Below are 18,561 nucleotides of genomic sequence, written 5' to 3' on the forward strand. Positions count from 1 at the left end.
TAGGAAAGGGACCCACCATGTTAGATCTTCAATGCGAGAAATTCTACCGTTCCAAAAATAATAATTGTCTGTTTTGATTGACAGTAAAATGTGAGAATATCAAAAAAGTATAAAAAACAATCTTTGGTATAGCTCGGTTGGTGGAGCGGCCGTGTCAGCAACTTGAGAGTTGCAGGTTCGATCCCTGCTTCCGCCATCCTAGTCACTGCCGTTGTGTCCTTGGGCAAGACACTTTACCCACCTCCTCCCAGTGCCACCCACACTGGTTTAAATGTAAAAATTAGATATTGGGTTTCACTATGTAAAGCGCTTTGAGTCACTAGAGAAAAAGCGCTATATAAATAAAAATCACTTTGCAAAAGCAGACAATTTTATTTGAGCTCACTCGTTTCCTCACTGAAGTGCTGATATTATTTTGAAAATACACTTTAAATCAGGGGTGACAAACTAATTTTAGATGGGGGGCCACATGGAGAAAAATCTACTCCCAAGTGGGCCGGACTGGTAAAATCACGGCACGATAACTTAAAAATAAAGACAACTTCAGATTGTTTTCTTTGTTTAAAAATAAAACGAGCACATTCTGAAAATGAACAAATCATGATGTTGTTGTTTTTTTACATTTACATGTTGCGGTTGAAAGTATTTTATATTTATTTGTCATTATTTATACTTTCTGAATAAATTATGTGATAATGTACATCAGTCAATGCATGGGTGTTAATTTTCAATCTATCAAGATAAAAAAATAATTACAGGATGTTTTTTATTAGGGCTAAGAAACTTTGGGTGTCCCATGATTCGATTCAATATCGATTTTTTTTTCAATTCAACACAATTATCGATTCAAAAACAAATGTTTTCCCGATTTTAAAGGATTCTGTATTCATTCAATACATAGGATTTCAGCAGGATCTACCCCAGTCTGCTGACATGCAGGGAGAGTAGTAGATTTTGTAAAAAGCTTTTATAATTGTAAAGGACAAATTTTTATCAACTGATTGCAATAATGTAAATTTGTTTTTAACTATTAAACGAACCAAAAATATTTTATCTTTTTGAAAACATTGGACACAGTGTGTTGTCAAGCTTATGAGATGCGATGCAAGTGTAAGCCACTGTGACACTATTGTTGTTGGTTTTTTTTTATTTTATAAATGTCTAATGATAATGTCAATGAGGGATTTTTAATCACTGCTATGTTGAAATTAAAACTAATATTAAGACTGTTGTTGATAATATTATTTTTGTTTCACTACTTTTGGTTTGTTCTGTGTCGTGTTTGTGTCTCCTCTCAATTGCTCTGTTTATTGCAGTTCTGAGTGTTGCTGGGTCAGGTTTGGTTTTGGAATTGGATTGCATTGTTATAGTATTGCTGTGTAGTGGTTTGTTGGATTGATATATGTTGGATGGATATATATATATATATATATATATATATATACATATATATATATTTTTTTTTTTTTTTTTTAAATGAGAAGCGATTCTGAATCGCGCAGCGTGAGAATCCCGATTCAAATCCGAATCGATTTTTTCCCACATCCCTATTATTTATGTAGTTTGATAATTGTCCTTGACTGGTGCACATCATGTGGTTTATTCTTACAATCTACAAAGATACAAACAATTGTTATTGTGACATCTAGTGGACACATTAAGAACAGCAGTTTCTTTCATTCAAAACTTTTGGCTCATTTGTATAAAACCTTTTAAAAGTATGATGGCATTTCTTGATGGCTATCTTTATTTATTCAGGTGAATATGCCGACAAAATGTGGCAGCCCCAGGACAAATATGACGTAAAAGGTAAATTTTGTACTTTTTTTGTTGCCTTTTATACGAAGATAAATCAAAACTTGAATATATTTGTGGACACAGTTGAGAGAGACTGGGAGCCACGTGTCCTCAGCACGCGTCTTCCCTCGTTTTTACCCTACCTGGGCGGCGCCCGAGGCATCAAAGCTCACCTCATGGACCCGCGGGCGTCCAACCTGCCACATCAGTCCCCCAGTCCTCCGCTGCGCCCCCAAGCTCTACCTCACCTGGGGCAGGCTGGCCTCCTGCCCCCGCAGCTCATGCGCCACCAGCTGGCCATGGCGCACCTCATCAACCAGCAACTGGCCGTCAACCGCTTGCTCTCTCAGCGTCCTCCGCAGGCGGTCCCCCAGCAATATGTCTCACAAACGTGCAAGGGCCCCAAAGGCCCTGCAGAGCCTTCCGCCACCTGTTCAGGCGCTGAAGTCTCCCCGGACATCTACCAGCGAGTTAGGAATGAACTGAAGCGAGCCAGCATCTCCCAGGCGGTCTTCGCCAGGGTGGCCTTTAATCGCACGCAGGTACCCTCACCTCGATTGCTGCTTTGACCAATAAAGTCCTTAAAAGTTTGTCCTCCTCACGCGCAGGGCTTGCTGTCAGAGATCCTCCGCAAGGAGGAAGATCCCCGCTCGGCTTCCCAGTCGCTGCTCGTCAACCTGAAGGCCATGCACGGCTTCCTGAGTCTACCTGAAGGCGAGCGAGACCGCATCTACCTGGAAGAGCGAGAGAGGAACACGCACGCCAACCAAAGCCCCGTCTCCAACGGCAACGCAGACAGACACATGACGGTACGAAACCCCATGTTTTGACACCGATGCAAACTGCACTTTTTGGGGGTAAATTTTGACTCCCAGCAGACACAAGACATTAAAGGGGAACATTATCACAATTTCAAAAGGGTTAAAACCAATAAAAATCAATTTTATTTTTTGAATATTTTTCCTAAATTTTACCCGTCCCGGAATATCCCTAAAAAAGGCTTTAAAGTGCCTTATTCTCGCTATCTTCTAAGCCTCTATCCATTTTCCTGCGACGTCATACAGTGCTGCCAATATAAACAAACAATGGCAAATAGCACAGCAAGATATAGCGACGTTAGCTCGGATTCAGACTCGGATTTCAGCGGTTTAAGCGATTCAACAGATTACGCATGTATTGAAACGGATGGTTGGAGTATGGAGGCAGATAGCGAAAATGAAATTGAAGAAGAAACTGAAGCTATTGAGCGAATAGCTATTGACAAATAGCTGCCTTAGCATCGCCGGCAAAATGTGCGGACTAAACGATCTGGACTTTCGCATCTTGTGACACTGGAGCAACTTAAATCGGCGATTGGTAAGTGTTTGTTTCGCATTAAATGTGAGTATCTAGTTTCAAATGAACAGACAGCTAGCCTAAATAGCATATTAGCATCGATTAGCTGGCAGTCACGCCGCGACCACATATGTCTGATTAGCACATAAGTCAACAACATCAACAAAACTCACCTTTGTGATTTCGTTGACTTTATCGTTGCAAATGCATCTGCAGGTTATCCATACATCTCTATGCCATGTCTGCCTTAGCATCGCCGGTAAAATGTGAAGACACTCCGGCACATTCAATGGGGGTCTGGCAGCAGATTTCGTGCCACTTTCGCATCTTCGGGCCAGTGGTGCAACTTGAATCCCTCCCTGTTAGTGTTGTTACACCCTCCAACAACACACCGACGAGGCATGATGTCTCCAAGGTTCCAAAAAATAGTCGAAAAAACGGAAAATAACAGAGCTGAGACCCGGTGTTTGTAATGTGTTTGAGAAAATGAAAATTACCTAGGTGACGTCACGTTCTGACGTCATCGCTCCGAGGCCGATAAATAAAAAGCCGTTTAATTCGCCAAAATTCACCCTTTTAGAGTTCGGAAATCGGTTAAAAAAATATGGTCTTTTTTCTGCAACATCAAGGTATATATTGACACTTACATAGGTCTGGTGATAATGTTCCCCTTTAAATATTAGGGCGATAAATTAAACACAGGTGCGCCTCAAAAGCAAGAGCAGGTGGCACAAATACAAAACCATGGTAACAAGAATAAAACAAGGACGTGCACAACTCGGAACTGAAAGAATCCAAAACAATCAAAAAACACAAAAAGACTCAAAAGCCAAAATAATATTTGATCCGGGCGGCGGATCATAACAGAATTAGGTCTTGACGTTTAGCAACTTATTGAATTTTGATCTTTTTCCAACCAATTTTCTCCAAACCCCAAAACCAGGGAAGTTGTCACATTGAGTAAATCGTGAATAAAAACAAAACATAATGATTAGCAAAACCTTTTCAACCTATATTCAATTGAATAGACTGCAAAGACAAGATATTTAACGTTCAAACTGAAAAACGTTGTTATTTTTTGCAAATATTAGTTAATTTGATGCCGGAAACATGGTTCAAAAAAGCTGGCAGAGGTGGCAAAAAAGACTGAGAAAGTCGAGGAATGCTCATCAAAAACTTATTTGGAACATACCACAGGTGAACAGGCTAGTTGGGAACAGGTGGGTGCCATGATTGGGTATAAAAGCAGCGTCCATGAAATGCTCAGTCGTTCACAAACAAGGATGGGGCGAGGGTCACTACTTTGTGAACAAACGCATGAGCAAATTGTCGAACAGTTTAAGAACAACATTTCCCCATTTACGATCCGTAATATCATCAAAAGGTTCGGAGAATCTGGAGAAATCACTGCACGTAAGCGATGATATTACGGACCTTCGATCACTCAGGCGGTACTGCATCGAAAAGTGACATCAGCGTGTAAAGGATATCACCACATGGGCTCAGGAACACTTCAGAAAACCAGTGTCAGTAACTACAGTTTGTCGCTACATCTGTAATTGCAAGTTAAAACTCTACTATGTAAAGCGAAAGCCATTTATCAACAACACCCAGAAACGCCGCCGGCTTCACTGCGCCCGAGCTAATCTAAAATGGACTGATGCGAAGTGGAAAAGTGTTCTGTGGTATGACGAGTCCACATTTCAAATTGTTTTTGGAAACTGTGGACGTCGTGTCCTCCGGACCAAAGAGGAATAGAACCATCCGGATTGTTATCGACGCAAAGTTCAAAAGCCAGCATCTGTGATGGTATGGGAGTGTATTAGTGCCCAAGGCATGGGTAACTTACACATCTGTGAAGGCACCATTAATGCTGAAAAGTACATACAGGTTTTGGAGCAACATATGTTGTCATCCAAGCAACATCTATGTCAAGGACGCCCCTGCTTATTCCAGCAAGACAATGCCGGAAAAGCTTCAAAAATGTGACTCCTCAGTTCCCAAACAGTTTACTGAGTGTTGTTAAAAGGAAAGGCCATGTAACACAGTGGTAAAAAATGCTCCTTTGCCATTAAGTTGCTGACAATAAATTCTAAGTTAATGATTATTTACCCCAAAAAAATTAAGTTTCCCAGTTCGAACTTTATATATATCTTGTCTTTGCAGTTTTTTCAACTGAATATAAGTTGAAAAGGCTTTGCAAATCATTGTATTCTGTTTTTATTTACGATTTACAAAAAGGACCAACTTCACCGGTTTAGGGTTTAGTACAACACAAACACACCGCTGAAACAACATGCACGTTTAATCAATGTCAGGTTGTGACATTGATTTGACCATTGAAATTTGGTAATTTCCCAATCAACAACATGGATCCAACGTTGGACATCAAAGTTGTCTCAATTTAAAAATACAACTATTTTGCAACGTTGTTTCAAAATTAGTTTTAAAGGACATGTACGTATGATCACCTTTGCATTAATGTATTGTGCCTCCTGGGCTATTGATCACAATCCTTATGTGAAACAAAACCGCACATGTTTTTCTCTTTGTAATGTAATGTAAATCGTAAATAAAATCTAGCAAGAGGCGGCTAACTACGAAAGTAATGGGTTTCTACCCATTCTACTTATAAAGCGCCCTAAAAACATCCAAAAAACGTCCATCAACGTGTTTTTTATATACACACTGTAATTATGCATGTAATGTAGTAAGTGACAAAAACGTAATAACATATAATATTTATGTATTTCGATCATTTAAAGCAATTTTTGGCAGCGCATTGATTTCAAAGAGCATCGCAACAACAATTATTGATCATGTCAGACTTCATAAGAGACTACTTTGGGACAAACGATGATCCGAAATAGGTGACGATTACATTTAGTGCTAGTGAAATACTAAGCATCATGTAGCAATGTTGCTAAGTGCTAAACAACAAATACAAAACAATAATAAAACAATCACTTACAATGTCTATCCTTGCTGGGATGCCGACTGTTGGGATGTTTATATCTTTCAGCACACCACCTTTGTTGCCCGTTTTGACAAATTCATCATAAATGTAATTCCTTAGGTAGAAAAAAAAAGAGTGGGCGCAAATGAGCATATTGTCAAATCTTCTTAGCGCTTCATTCGTGGCCACCAAATTGTGTACCCCCGCCCCATCCACGAGGGAGGGGGTGGGGGGGGGGGGGGCATAGGAGAAAAGAAACGGCAGATAAACTGGTCTAAAAAGGGGGTCTATTTAAATTCTACAGTATAAAAATGAGTTTTAAGATGGGAATTAAATGCTTCTGCTGAGGTAGCATCTCGAACTGGGCATTCCAGAGTACTGGAGCCCGAATAGAAATATGCTCTATACCGCAGACTTTTTTTGGGCTCTGGGGACCACTAATAAGCCGGAGTTCGTTGAATGCAGGTTTCTTGCTGGGATATATGGTGCAATGCAATCGGTAAGATAGGATGGAACTAGACCGTGCAGTATTTTATACGTAAGTATTACAACTTTAAAGACAGTATAGGCGTAATATGATCAAACTTTCTTGTTCTTGTCAAAAGTCTAGCAGCCGCATTTTGTACCAACTGTAATCTTTTAATGCTAGACATGTCAGAATGGGGGGGTCGCAGCTTGCTGCGGGGTCGTTCTCCCAGGAAAGCAGACGGACTACTTGGGACATGGCGTGCAGGTATAAACATGATTTAATTTTAACTCGAAAAAGGTACAAACAAAAGGCGCTCACAGAGGAGGTGCAAAAACTTGACTATGAAACAAAACTAACACTTTAACGTAAACTATGAACATAAAACAAACACTTACTGTGGCTTGAAAAGAGCAGCATGGACTTTGGCATGAAAAACTAGCATGGACAGAGCATGAAAAGAACCCAATGAGGCCAGGCCGACCAACAGAAAATGACAGGCTTAAATAGTGATGTGGTTATTGAAAACAGGTGCGTGAGTTCAAATGAATCAGGTGCGTGAGTCGTGAGGACAGGTGAAATGATTGGTAGTCATGGTGACAAAACAGGAAGTGAAAAAACAGGAACTGACAGAGTGCAAAAACCAAACAGAACATAGCCAAACTAAACATGATCACCAAACATTACAAGACATTGCCCTTTAAGGAGAAAGGCAATACGTTGCAGTAATCGATACAAGACGTAACGAATAACGTAACGCATGAATACTGATCTCAGCGTGACTAGTGGACAAAATGGAACGAATTTTAGCGATATTACGTAGATCAGTGGTCTCAGACACGCGGCCCGCAAGACATTATTTTGCGGCCTGCACCTTAATATGAAAGTTTAATGTTGGTGCGGCCTGCAAGTTTTATATGAATGGCGCTTGACAGCGTTGTGTTATTTGGGTCCAAAATGGCTCTTTCAACGTTCTGGGTTGCCTACCCCTGCGTTAGTGGAAAAGCGGCAAATGAGTGAAAGTGACAGACGTTGCCATGGAGACGAGGGTTTTCTTACGTGTCTGGCTGCAGTCACACCGCGACACCTGTCCGTCAGTAATAACAGTCCCCGATAACTTGGACCAATTCAAACCGTTATTTAAAAAAAAATATTGTTTAATTTGCATTGCCTCACACGATGAACACTACATATATTTCTATATGACGGCGGATAACACTCCGGGAGCCGTCACCTTTTTGCGCTCGCTATCCAGGTACTTTCCCGGCTATTATTCGCCAATTGCCGTGTTGCTGTAGGGAGGAAAAGCGGAACGACACACATTGCGGAAATACAATTTTTCTCTGTGCGTCGGCTAAAAACAAATATATTCCACAACCCCAAACAGGTCTTTTTCATAGCCTGCAGTGAAGAGAAATGTTTGCGATGAGCAATGACAATTCCAGGAAAAGTGGGAGATGCAATATTCCTTTGTTGAGCAAAGGGGCACCCCGACGTGTCTTATTTGCACAGAGAAAGTTGCGGTGCACAAAGGTTACTGTCATGACGTGGACTTTGGTGTGGTTTGTTTTCCCGCGGTACAAATCGACTGGACCAAACATTGCGTCATCCATTCATCACCCCTACGGGATTACGTCGAGGGCGTTGGATTGGGGGACAGGAGGGTGTATGTGTGGCGTATTTTTTTTTTGTGGATATGTGTGTGTGTGTGTGTGTGTGTGTGTGTATAAGCCCATAGTGTGTCTCTGTTCCGCGGCCTTGATGTATTTGCCGTCGCTAGTCCAAAGTACACAACAAAAGGTGTTTGTCCATGAGAGACAAAAAAGGGAATTTGTTGTGTCTTCCTGCAGTGATCTTCGGGAGAGTCTCGAAGCCAGGGAAAAAATCCAAGTTAAAATGATTTGTATGCGAGTGAAAATAAAATTTGCTTTTCACTCTAAAATTGTGTATGACTGGTCCTCAAAAACTGCGGGTAGACAGTCCGATGTAATCCACAGTTCTTCTCGCATCCTCCAATCATTTGTGGCAGCTTTGGGGTACTTTGATGACTGCCAGCAACTTCCAATTTGTCGACAAACCAGAGCATTGCTTACTCCAATCAGCAGATGTCCTGTTGTCATAATTCCGAATAGGTGGATATCTTCACGTCCTCGACAGAAAAAGTCGCCAGGCACGCGGTCCTCCTTCTTCTCCCAAGAGTCCGTCGTGTGTCCAGCAACAACCGCTCGTCACGACAGCAGGTTCCCCCAAATCCAAGATCTTGTCAATTTTGTTGAGGCCAGTTAAATAGTTCCAATGTTTAGGTTTGGAGAGCAGTGCAAAAAAGAGGCAACAAGAAAGTTAAGACAAGACAAAACAAAGAAGCAAGCAGGAGAGATAAGGGAGAGGAAAGGGGAGCGTCCACCCTCGGTGAGTGCCAGAGGGTGGAGACAAAAACAACTTAGGACATGAAACATGAACTAAAGAAACTCACTAAACTGTGGACATAAATAGGAAATACTTACTGTGGCGTGAAGAAGTCAAAAACAACAGAGCAATGGCATGAGCACTGTGGCATTGACTGCGTAATCAATCGGGTATCGAGGGTGTTTAGAGGGTGATGTCGCCAGGCTGACTGCCTGGCAACTACAGGCTTAAATAGTGGTGCAGTTATTGAGTCCAAACAAATCAGGTGCGTGAGTCATGAAACATAACAGGTGAAAACTAATGAGTTGTCATGGTGACAAAAACAAACAACAGTGTACAATGAAACCAAAACCAAACAGAACATGACCACAAAACATGACAAATACAATTTGAATTGTCATTATACAGCTAGGCTTCACGGTGGAAGAGGGGTTAGTGCGTCTGCCTCACAATACGAAGGTCCTGCAGTCCTGGGTTCAAATCCAGGCTCGGGAACTTTCTGTGTGGAGTTTGCATGTTCTCCCCGTGAATGCGTGGGTTCCCTCCGGGTACTCCGGCTTCCTCCCACTTCCAAAGATATGCACATGGGGATAGGTTGATTGGCAACACTAAATTGGCCCTAGTGTGTGAATGTGAGTGTGAATGTTGTCTGTCTATCTGTGTTGGCCCTGCGATGAGGTGGCGACTTGTCCAGGGTGTACCCCGCCTTCCGCCGATTGTAGCTGAGATATTCGCCAGCGCCCCCCGCGACCCCGAAAGGGAATAAGCGGTAGAAAATGGATGGATGGATTATACAGCTAGACATGCTGAGGAGTATGCAAAAAAAATGTCAATAAATATTTTCTAGCGGCCCAGCCTCACCCAGACTCTGCATCCAGTGGCCCCCTGGTGAAGTGAGTTTGACACCCCTGACGTAGATGAAAGAAGGCCGTTTTAGTAACACTCTTGATGTGTGACTCAAACGAGAAACAGTTGGGTCGAAGATAACACCCAGATTCTTTACCGAGTCGCCTTGTGTAATTGTTTGGTTGTCAAATGTTAAGGTGCAGACCAAGTCCAGCACGGAGACTCCACTCAAGCTGGACTCCTTGGTAAGCATCACCTCGGTCATCTATGAGGAGATCCAGCAAGAGATGAAGAGGGCAAAGGTCTCCCAGGCTTTGTTCGCCAAGGTGGCTGCAAACAAAAGCCAGGTGAGTTCTGAGCGCCTGTGTGCTGTCAACGTTATGTTTCGATCCAAAATGGCATCACCGTCCCTTCTCCCTGCCAGGGTTGGCTGTGCGAGCTTCTCAGATGGAAAGAAAGCCCGAGCCCAGAGAACCGCACACTGTGGGAGAACCTGTGCACCATTCGCCGGTTTCTCTCCGTCCCGCAAGCCGAGCGCGACCAGGTTTACGAGGAGGAGGCCAGGCAGCAGCACGGCGACAAACTCCACGCTGTCCTGCACATCTCGGAGCAGCAGGTACCGATCCGTTTTACAGCAGTCTTAGAGGCAGCTTCCTGCTTCGCAGTCCTCAGCAGCCCTCGTCTTTGTCTTGTTTGCGTAATAAGTCACTGAAAATAGACCGGTGGTCACTGAGACGCCTACACACTTCCTGCTAAATGGTCCCCCGACCAAACCCCAAATGCTTGCCAGTCAGGCTCAACCTCACTCCCGTTCAGAACTCAGCCTGTAATTATTGACACCGAGAAAAAAAAAGGAATTGCCATTATCTTTATTCAGACCGCAGGTTAGGCCACCCCACCCCGGTAATGCACTATGCTGATGTGGCTTTGAGGAATGGGAGCCTATTTCTATTAATGCCACTGCAGAGTGTGAGTTTATGGGAAAAAGTCAGATAAGTAAATACATCTTTGAATTACGACTGACAAAATTACCGTTTACTTTGACTGTACAGCACAGGTGTCAAACTCAAGGCCAGGGGGGCCAGGTGTTGCCCGCCACTTCATTTTATTCGGCCCTCTAAAGCAGGGGGTCTCAAACTCAATTTACCTGGGGGCCACTGGATGCAGAAACTGAGTGAGGCTGGGCCGCAGGAAAAGATTTCTTAAAAAATATAACATGCATTTTTTAATGATTTCACCTTCTTTCCCGCCCTAGCAACATACTTGCCAACTTTCGCGATCTTCCCAAATATCAGTGCCCTTCCCGATAATCTCCCGGGCCAATCATTCTCCCGAGAATAATATTAAGGGTGTGTCATGATAGCACTGCCTTTAGCGTCCTCTACAACCTGCCGACTCGTCTGCTTCTCCACCATACAAGCAGGGTGCCGGCCCAGTCACATATTGCTTGAGGCTTCTGCAGACCCACGCAAGTGAATGCCACGCATACTTTGTCAACAGCCATACAGGTCACACTGAGGGTGGCCGTACAAACAACTTTAACACTGTTACAAATATGTGCCACACCAAACAAGATTGACAAACACATTTTAGGAGAACATCCACACCGTAACACAACATAAATACAACAGAACACGTACCCAGAATCCAATGCAACCCTAACTCTTCCGGTCTACAGTATATTGGTAATTGTTATATACTGTATATGAGATATAGACATAATATATTATTATATATCTGTATATATAATATATTATGTAAATATTACGTACATATGTTATATTTTACATCGCTATATTTAGTAGTCTATTTATACCTGCATTGTCCTTTCCATCCTTACACTTTCCATCATTGTAACCGAGCTGCTGTGTGAAACAATTTCCCTTTGTGGATTATAATGTCTAAGTCTAAGTCTACTGTAAGTCTAAATAATTACAAACCCCGTTTCCATATGAGTTGGGGAATTGTGTTTGATGTAAATATAAACGGAATACAATGCTTTGCAAATCCTTTTCAACCCATATTCAGTTGAATATGCTACAAAGACAAGATATTTGATGTTCAAACTCATAAACTTTATTTTTCCTTGCAAATAATAATCAACTTAGAATTTCCTGTGCCCCAAAGTAGTTGGGAAAGGGCATGTTCACTATTGTGTTACATTACCTTTTCTTTTAACAACACTCAATAAACATTTGGGAACTGAGGAAACTAATTGTTGAAGCTTTGAAAATGGAATTCTTTCCCATTCTTGTTTTATGTAGAGTTTCAGTCGTTCAACAGTCCGGGGTCTCCGCTGTCGTATTTTACGCTTCAAAATGCGCCACACATTTTTGATGTGAGACAGGTCTGGACTGCAGGCGGGGCAGGAAAGTACCCGCACTCTTTTACTACGAAACCACACTGTTGTAACACGTGGCTTGGCATTGTCTTGCTGAAATAAGCAGGGGCGTCCATAATAACGTTGCTTGGATGACAACATATGTTGCTCCAAAACCTGTATGGACCATTCAGCATTAATGGTGCCTTCACAGATGTGGAAGTTACCCATGCCTTGGGCACTAATACACCCCCATACCATCACAGGTGCTGGCTTTTGAACTTTGCGCCTATAACAATCCGGATGGTTCTATTCCTCTTTGTTCCGGAGGACACCATGTCCACAGTTTCCAAATATAGTTTGAAATGTGGACTCGTCAGACGACAGAACACTTTTCCACTTTGCATCAGCCCATCTTAGATGAGCTCGGGCCCAGCGAAGCCAGCGGCGTTCCTTGGTGTTGTTGATAAATGGGTTTTGCTTTGCATAGCAGAGTTTTAACTTGCACTTACAGATGTAGCAACCAACTGTAGTTACTGACAGTGGTTTTATGAAGTGTTCCTGAGCCCATGTGGTGATATCCTTTACACAGTGATGTCGGTTTTTTGATGCAGTACCGCCTGAGGTCCGTAATATCATCGCTTACGTGCAGTGATTGATCCAGATTCTCTGAACTTTTTGATGATTTTACGAACCATAATGGTAAAATCCCTAAATTCCTTGCAATAGCTCATTGAGAAATGTTGTTCTAAAACTGTTCGACAATTTGCTTACAAATTGGTGACCCTCGCCCCATCCTTGTTTGTGAATTACTTAGCATTTCACGGATGCTGCTTTTATATCCAATCATAGCACCCGCCTATTCCCAATAAGCCTGCACACCCGTGGGATGTTCCAAATAAGTGTTTGATGAGCATTTATCAACTTTAGCAGAATTTATTTCCACCTTTCCCAACTTCTTTGTCACGTGTTGCTGGCATGAAATTCTAAAGTAAATGATTATTTGCAAAAAAAAAAAAGTGTTTTCAGTTTGAACATGAAATATGTTGTCTTTGTAGCATATTCAACTGAATATGGGTTGAAAATGATTTGCAAATCATTGTATTCCGTTTATATTTACATCTAACACAATTTCCCAACTCATATGGAAACAGTATTTGTACATGTGCTTTCCTAATATGTAAATAAGTGATACATTTAATATCTTATTTGTTATTATTAAAATTATACTTCATTAAAGTTTCTTTTAGGTGATAATTCAAAGATGTATTTATTTGACTAATTTTGTGCCATTTGACCCTTAGTAGGAGTTTGAGCTGCCTAAAATGTTGAATCCGTGATCATTTTTGTACAGGCACCATCCCTGCCACCTCTAAGACCTCTATCCCCTCTACGTGTGGACCCACCGCCCATCACCTCGCCCGTCCTGAGCGGCTCAGAAAGTGGTCCTCGGTTCGAGGCGAGCCCTGACATTGGAGGACTGAAAAAGGCCCGGTCAAGAACCCGAATTTCCCTGGAGGCGCTAAGGATCCTGCAGAGCTTCATCGGCGACGTGGGCCTCTACCCAGACCAGGAGGCCATCCACACCCTGTCGGCCCAGCTGGACCTGCCCAAGCACACCATTGTCAAGTTCTTCCAGAACCAGCGCTACAACTTCAAGCACCACAATCCCAGGGACGACCGGGAGCCTCCCTCCGAAGTGGCTCCAGGGGAGAAGGCGCTGGATGCGTGCGAGGAGTCGAGTGCGGACGGGAGAGCTTCTGCAGAGACGTTTAGAAGCGAAAGAATGACGGATGGAGAAGAAGGAGAATTTACGAAAGCATCAGCACCAGCGACGTCATCTTTGTCCCCGCACAGCAGCCTGGACAGCCCCAACTCCGCAGAGCAGCAGAGATAACGAGGACGAAAATGTGACAGTTCAGTTTACACTTTGTATTGTCATTATTGCTTTGATATTCCCACTCTTAAAGGCCTACTGAAATGAGATTTTCTTATTCAAACAGGGATAGCAGGTCCATTCTATGTGTCATACTTGATCATTTCGCGATATTGACATATTTCTGCTGAAAGGATTTAGTAGAGAACATCGATGATAAAGTTTGCAACTTTTGGTCGCTAATAAAAAAGCCTTGCCTTTACCGAAAGTAGCAGACGATGTGCGCGTGACGTCGCCGGTGAGAGGGCTCCTCACATCCTCACATTGTTTATAATCATAGCCTCAAGCAGAAAAAGCTATTCGGACTGAGAAAGCGACGATTTCCCCGTTAATTTGAGCGAGGATGAAAGATTTGTGGATAAGGAATGTTAGAGTGAAGCACAAAAAAAAGAAAAAGAAAAAGCGACGGCCCCGTCAGCAGCAGTGTGAGCGTTTCAGATGTAATTAGACACATTTACGTACTAGGATCATTCTGGAAGATCCCTTATCTGCTTATTGTTTTAACAGTGTTTTATTGAGATTGTAAAGACATACCTCAAAGTCGAAGGGCTGCGGTGAACGCCAGTGTCTTTGATGGAAGCCGTGGAGGAGCCAAGATCACAGCTGCCTTTTTTGACAGCTGCTGCAGGAGGAGGTCCATTAATCCACTGATGTCTCCGGTAAGAGCCGACTTATTATCACAACTTTCCCATCCAAAAACATGCTGGTTGACGTAGAGAAACATGTTCACTTGACCGCTCTGTGTTAAAGCTTCACAACAAACAAAGAAACCCCGGCTGTGTCTCGGTTGCTAAAGACAGCTGCAATACACCGCTTTCCACCAACATCCATCCATCCATTTTCTACCGCTTATTCCCTTTTGGGGTCGCGGGGGGCGCTGGCGCCTATCTCAGCTACAATCGGGCGGAAGGCGGGGTACACCCTGGACAAGTCGCCACCTCATTGCAGGGCCAACACAGATAGACAGACAACATTCACACTCACATTCACACACTAGGGCCAATTTAGTGTTGCCAATCAACCTATCCCCAGGTGCATGTCTTTGGAAGTGGGAGGAAGCCGGAGTACCCGGAGGGAACCCACGCTGTCACGGGGAGAACATGCAAACTCCACACAGAAAGATCCCGAGCATGGATTTGAACCCAGGACTGCAGGAACTTCGTATTGTGAGGCAGACGCACTAACCCCTCTGCCACCGTGAAGCCTTTCCACCAACAGCATTCTTCTTCATAGTCTCCATTATTAAATGAACAAATTGCAAAAGATTAAGCAACACAGATGTCCAAAATAGTGTGTAATTATGCTATGAAAAGAGACGACTTTTAGCCGTAAGTGGTGCTAGGCTAAAATGTCCCCTCCAACCAATAACGTCACAAACACACATCATTCCGCTACGTTTTCAACAAAAAAACTCAGCGGGAAATTTAAAATTGCAATTTAGTAAACTAAAAAGGCCGTATTGGCATGTGTTGCAATGTTAATATTTCATCATTGATGTATAAACTATCAGACTGCGTGGTCGGTAGTAGTGGGTTTCAGTAGGCCTTTACCAAAAGTAGGAACTGCACTTTTTTTTTTCAATTTTGCCCATCATTCACAATCCTTATGTGAAACCAGAACACACGTCTTTCCCTTTTTTGAACGATCTAAATAGTGAAAAACTGCTAGTAAGAGGCGGCTAACAGGATTTAACTACAAACTCCGTTTCCATATCCATCTATCCATTTTCTACTGCTTATTCCCTTTGGGGTCGCTGGTGCCTATCTCAGCTACAATCGGGCGGAAGGCGGGGTACGACCTGGACAAGTCGCCACCTCATCGCAGGGCCAACACAGATAGACAGACAACATTCACACACTAGGGCCAATTTAGTGTTGCCAATCAACCTATCCCCAGGTGCATGTCTTTGGAGGTGGGATGTCTCCAGTAAGAGCCGACTTAATATTAGGCCCGGGGAGGAAGCCGGAGTACCCGGAGGTAACCCACACATTCATGGGGAGGACATGCAAACTCCACACAGAAAGATCCCGAGCCTGGGATTGTTCCCAGGACTACTCAGGACCTTCGTATTGTGAGGCAGACGCACTAACCCCTCTTCCACCGTAAAGCCCCCGTTTCCATATGAGTTGGGAAATTGTATTAGATGTAAATATTAACGGAATACAATGATTTGCAAATAATTTTCGACCCATATTCAGTTGAATGTGCTACAAAGACAACATATTTGATGTTCAAACTGATAAACATTTTTTTTTTGTTGCAAATAATCATTAACTTTAGAATTTGATGCCAGCAACACGTGCCTAAGAAGTTGGGTAAGGTGGCAATGAATACCGATAAAGTTGAGGAATGCTCATCAAACACTTATTTGGAACATCCCACAGGTGTGCAGGCTAATTGAGAACAGGCGGGTGCCATGATTGGGTATAAAAAAAGCTTCCCCAAAAAATACATCTGTGAAGGCACCATTAATGCTGAAAGGTACATACAGGTTTTGGAGCAACATATGTTGTCATCCAAGCAACGTTATCATGGACGCCCCTGCTTATTTCAGCAAAACAATGCCAAGCCACATTCAGCCCGTGTTACAACAGCGTGGCTTTGTAAAAAAAAGAGTGCGGGTACTTTCCTGGCCCACCTGCAGTCCAGACCTGTCTCCCATCGAAAATGTGTGGCGCATTATGAAGCGTAAAATACGACAGCGGAGACCCCGGACTGTTGAACAACTTAAGCTCTACGTAAAACAAGAATGGGAAATAATTCCAGTTTTTCCTCAGTTCCCAAACGTTTATTGAGTGTTGTTAAAAGAAAAGGTGATGTAACACAGTGGTGAACATGCCCTTTCCCAACTACTTTGGCACGTGTTGCAGCCATGAAATTCTAAGTTAATTATTATTTGCAAGAGAAAAATAAAGTTTATGAGTTTGAACATCAAATATTTTGTCTTAGTAGTGCATTCAACTGAATATGGGTTGAAAAGGATTTGAAGATCATTGTATTCCGTTTATATTTACATCTAACACAATTTCCCAACTCATATAGAAACGGGGTTTGTATTCAACCTACAAAGCACTCCAAACAAAAAAAAATTTTAAAACGCCAATAACGCTCCGTTTACATGCCGTGAACCACATATTACCAAAGTTATATTCGCATGTTAGGAAGATTGCTTATTATTTTGTATTGGATAGTAGTCTGTTTATTTCATTTCTTAGTTTTTATCTTTATTACCTCTTGTGTGATTTATTTTTATTCCCATATTTGTTCCCACTACCGCACCTTAAATTGGAGTCCTTAATCTCGTTTTATGCGAATATAATGACAATTAAAGCTGCAAGCAGCGATGGACGGGACCGACTTTTGCTGGTGTTTCCTGCCTTTACCCATTCAACATATCTTTACCTGCACATTACCTACCTTCCCCGCATCCTGGGGTCACACTGGTGCTTTTTTTCTTTCACCCATACATGCTGGTGATTCCTGCCATCAACCAGACACCATATCTTTACCTGCACATTACCTACCTTCTCTGTATTCTGGAGTCAAACTGGTGCCTCCTTCTTTCACCCATTCAACATATCTTTACCCGCACAGTACCTACCTTCTCTGCATTGTGTGGTCACGCTGGTGCTTCCTGCTTTTCAGCGGCCATCCTGAGACGGCAGCGTCTCCAGGAGTTCTTTGAATGCTCGTAAAATCAAAACCGGAGCAGTTAGGAAAACTCTTTGTGCAACTTTTAATCAAAAGGGTTTAATCTCTTTCCTGTGCGAGTTGGAAGCCAACACAACAAACGTGCTCAGAGGAGACAATGTTTGAAAAAAGGTGACAGGTTTTTACAAAACTTTTATTTTGAAGGGGTAATTGCTAACTTCCTGTTGATTTTTGCTGAAGGATGTCAATAAATGAAGTGTAGGTCCAAGTGAGACCTACATAGAGGTTTTTGTTTCATGTCTCTACAACATTCCTACCAGGAGTTACAAGCAGTTTTGTCTGTGTTTTCTTCCCAAGAGCAGTTTTGTCAGTGTTTTATTCCTAGGGGGCGCTAGAGCGCAATTTTGAGTTTATTTTTTATTTTTTTATTAGATCGCAATTTTCACCAGTCCTGATGTGTGTGTCCAGTTTGGTGAGTTTTGAAGCATTTTAAGGGGGTCAAATTGTAGCTCAAAGAGGCAAAAATGACATTTTTTAGGAAACTTTTGTTTTGAAGGGGTTTTTGCAAACTTCCTGTTGATTTTTGCTGAAGGATGTAAGTGTATGAAATGTAGGTCTAAGTCAGACCTACATAAAGGTTTTTGTCTCTACGACATTCCTATTGGAAGTTACAAGCAGTTTTGTCTGTGTTTTTTCCTAGGGGGCGCCTGAGCGCAATTTTGAGTTTTGCGGTTTGGTTTTTTAATTAGATCGCAAGTTTCGCCAGTCCTGATATGTGTGTGTTAAATTGGGTGAGTTTTGAAGCATGTTAAGGGGGTCAAATTACAGCTCAAAGAGGCGGCGGTATA

At 42.5% G+C, this 18,561-nt stretch overlaps 1 protein-coding gene across 1 annotated transcript in view; it reads left to right on the top strand.

The window, feature by feature from the left end:
• Positions 1-18,124, top strand: part of LOC133544275 (DNA-binding protein SATB2-like) — a 56,489-nt gene extending 38,365 nt beyond the window's left edge. The window contains exons 7-12 of the mRNA XM_061889444.1: positions 1,759-1,809; positions 1,882-2,339; positions 2,406-2,606; positions 10,004-10,153; positions 10,231-10,422; positions 13,481-18,124. Of these exons, the coding sequence (XP_061745428.1) occupies positions 1,759-1,809; positions 1,882-2,339; positions 2,406-2,606; positions 10,004-10,153; positions 10,231-10,422; positions 13,481-14,023 (1,595 nt within the window). The 3' untranslated portion in view covers positions 14,024-18,124. The remainder of the gene's footprint in view (positions 1-1,758; positions 1,810-1,881; positions 2,340-2,405; positions 2,607-10,003; positions 10,154-10,230; positions 10,423-13,480) is intronic.
• The last annotated feature ends 437 nt before the right edge of the window (positions 18,125-18,561 follow it).

The sequence above is a fragment of the Nerophis ophidion genome, linkage group LG27 (assembly GCF_033978795.1).
Source record: "Nerophis ophidion isolate RoL-2023_Sa linkage group LG27, RoL_Noph_v1.0, whole genome shotgun sequence".
NCBI lineage: Eukaryota > Metazoa > Chordata > Actinopteri > Syngnathiformes > Syngnathidae > Nerophis > Nerophis ophidion.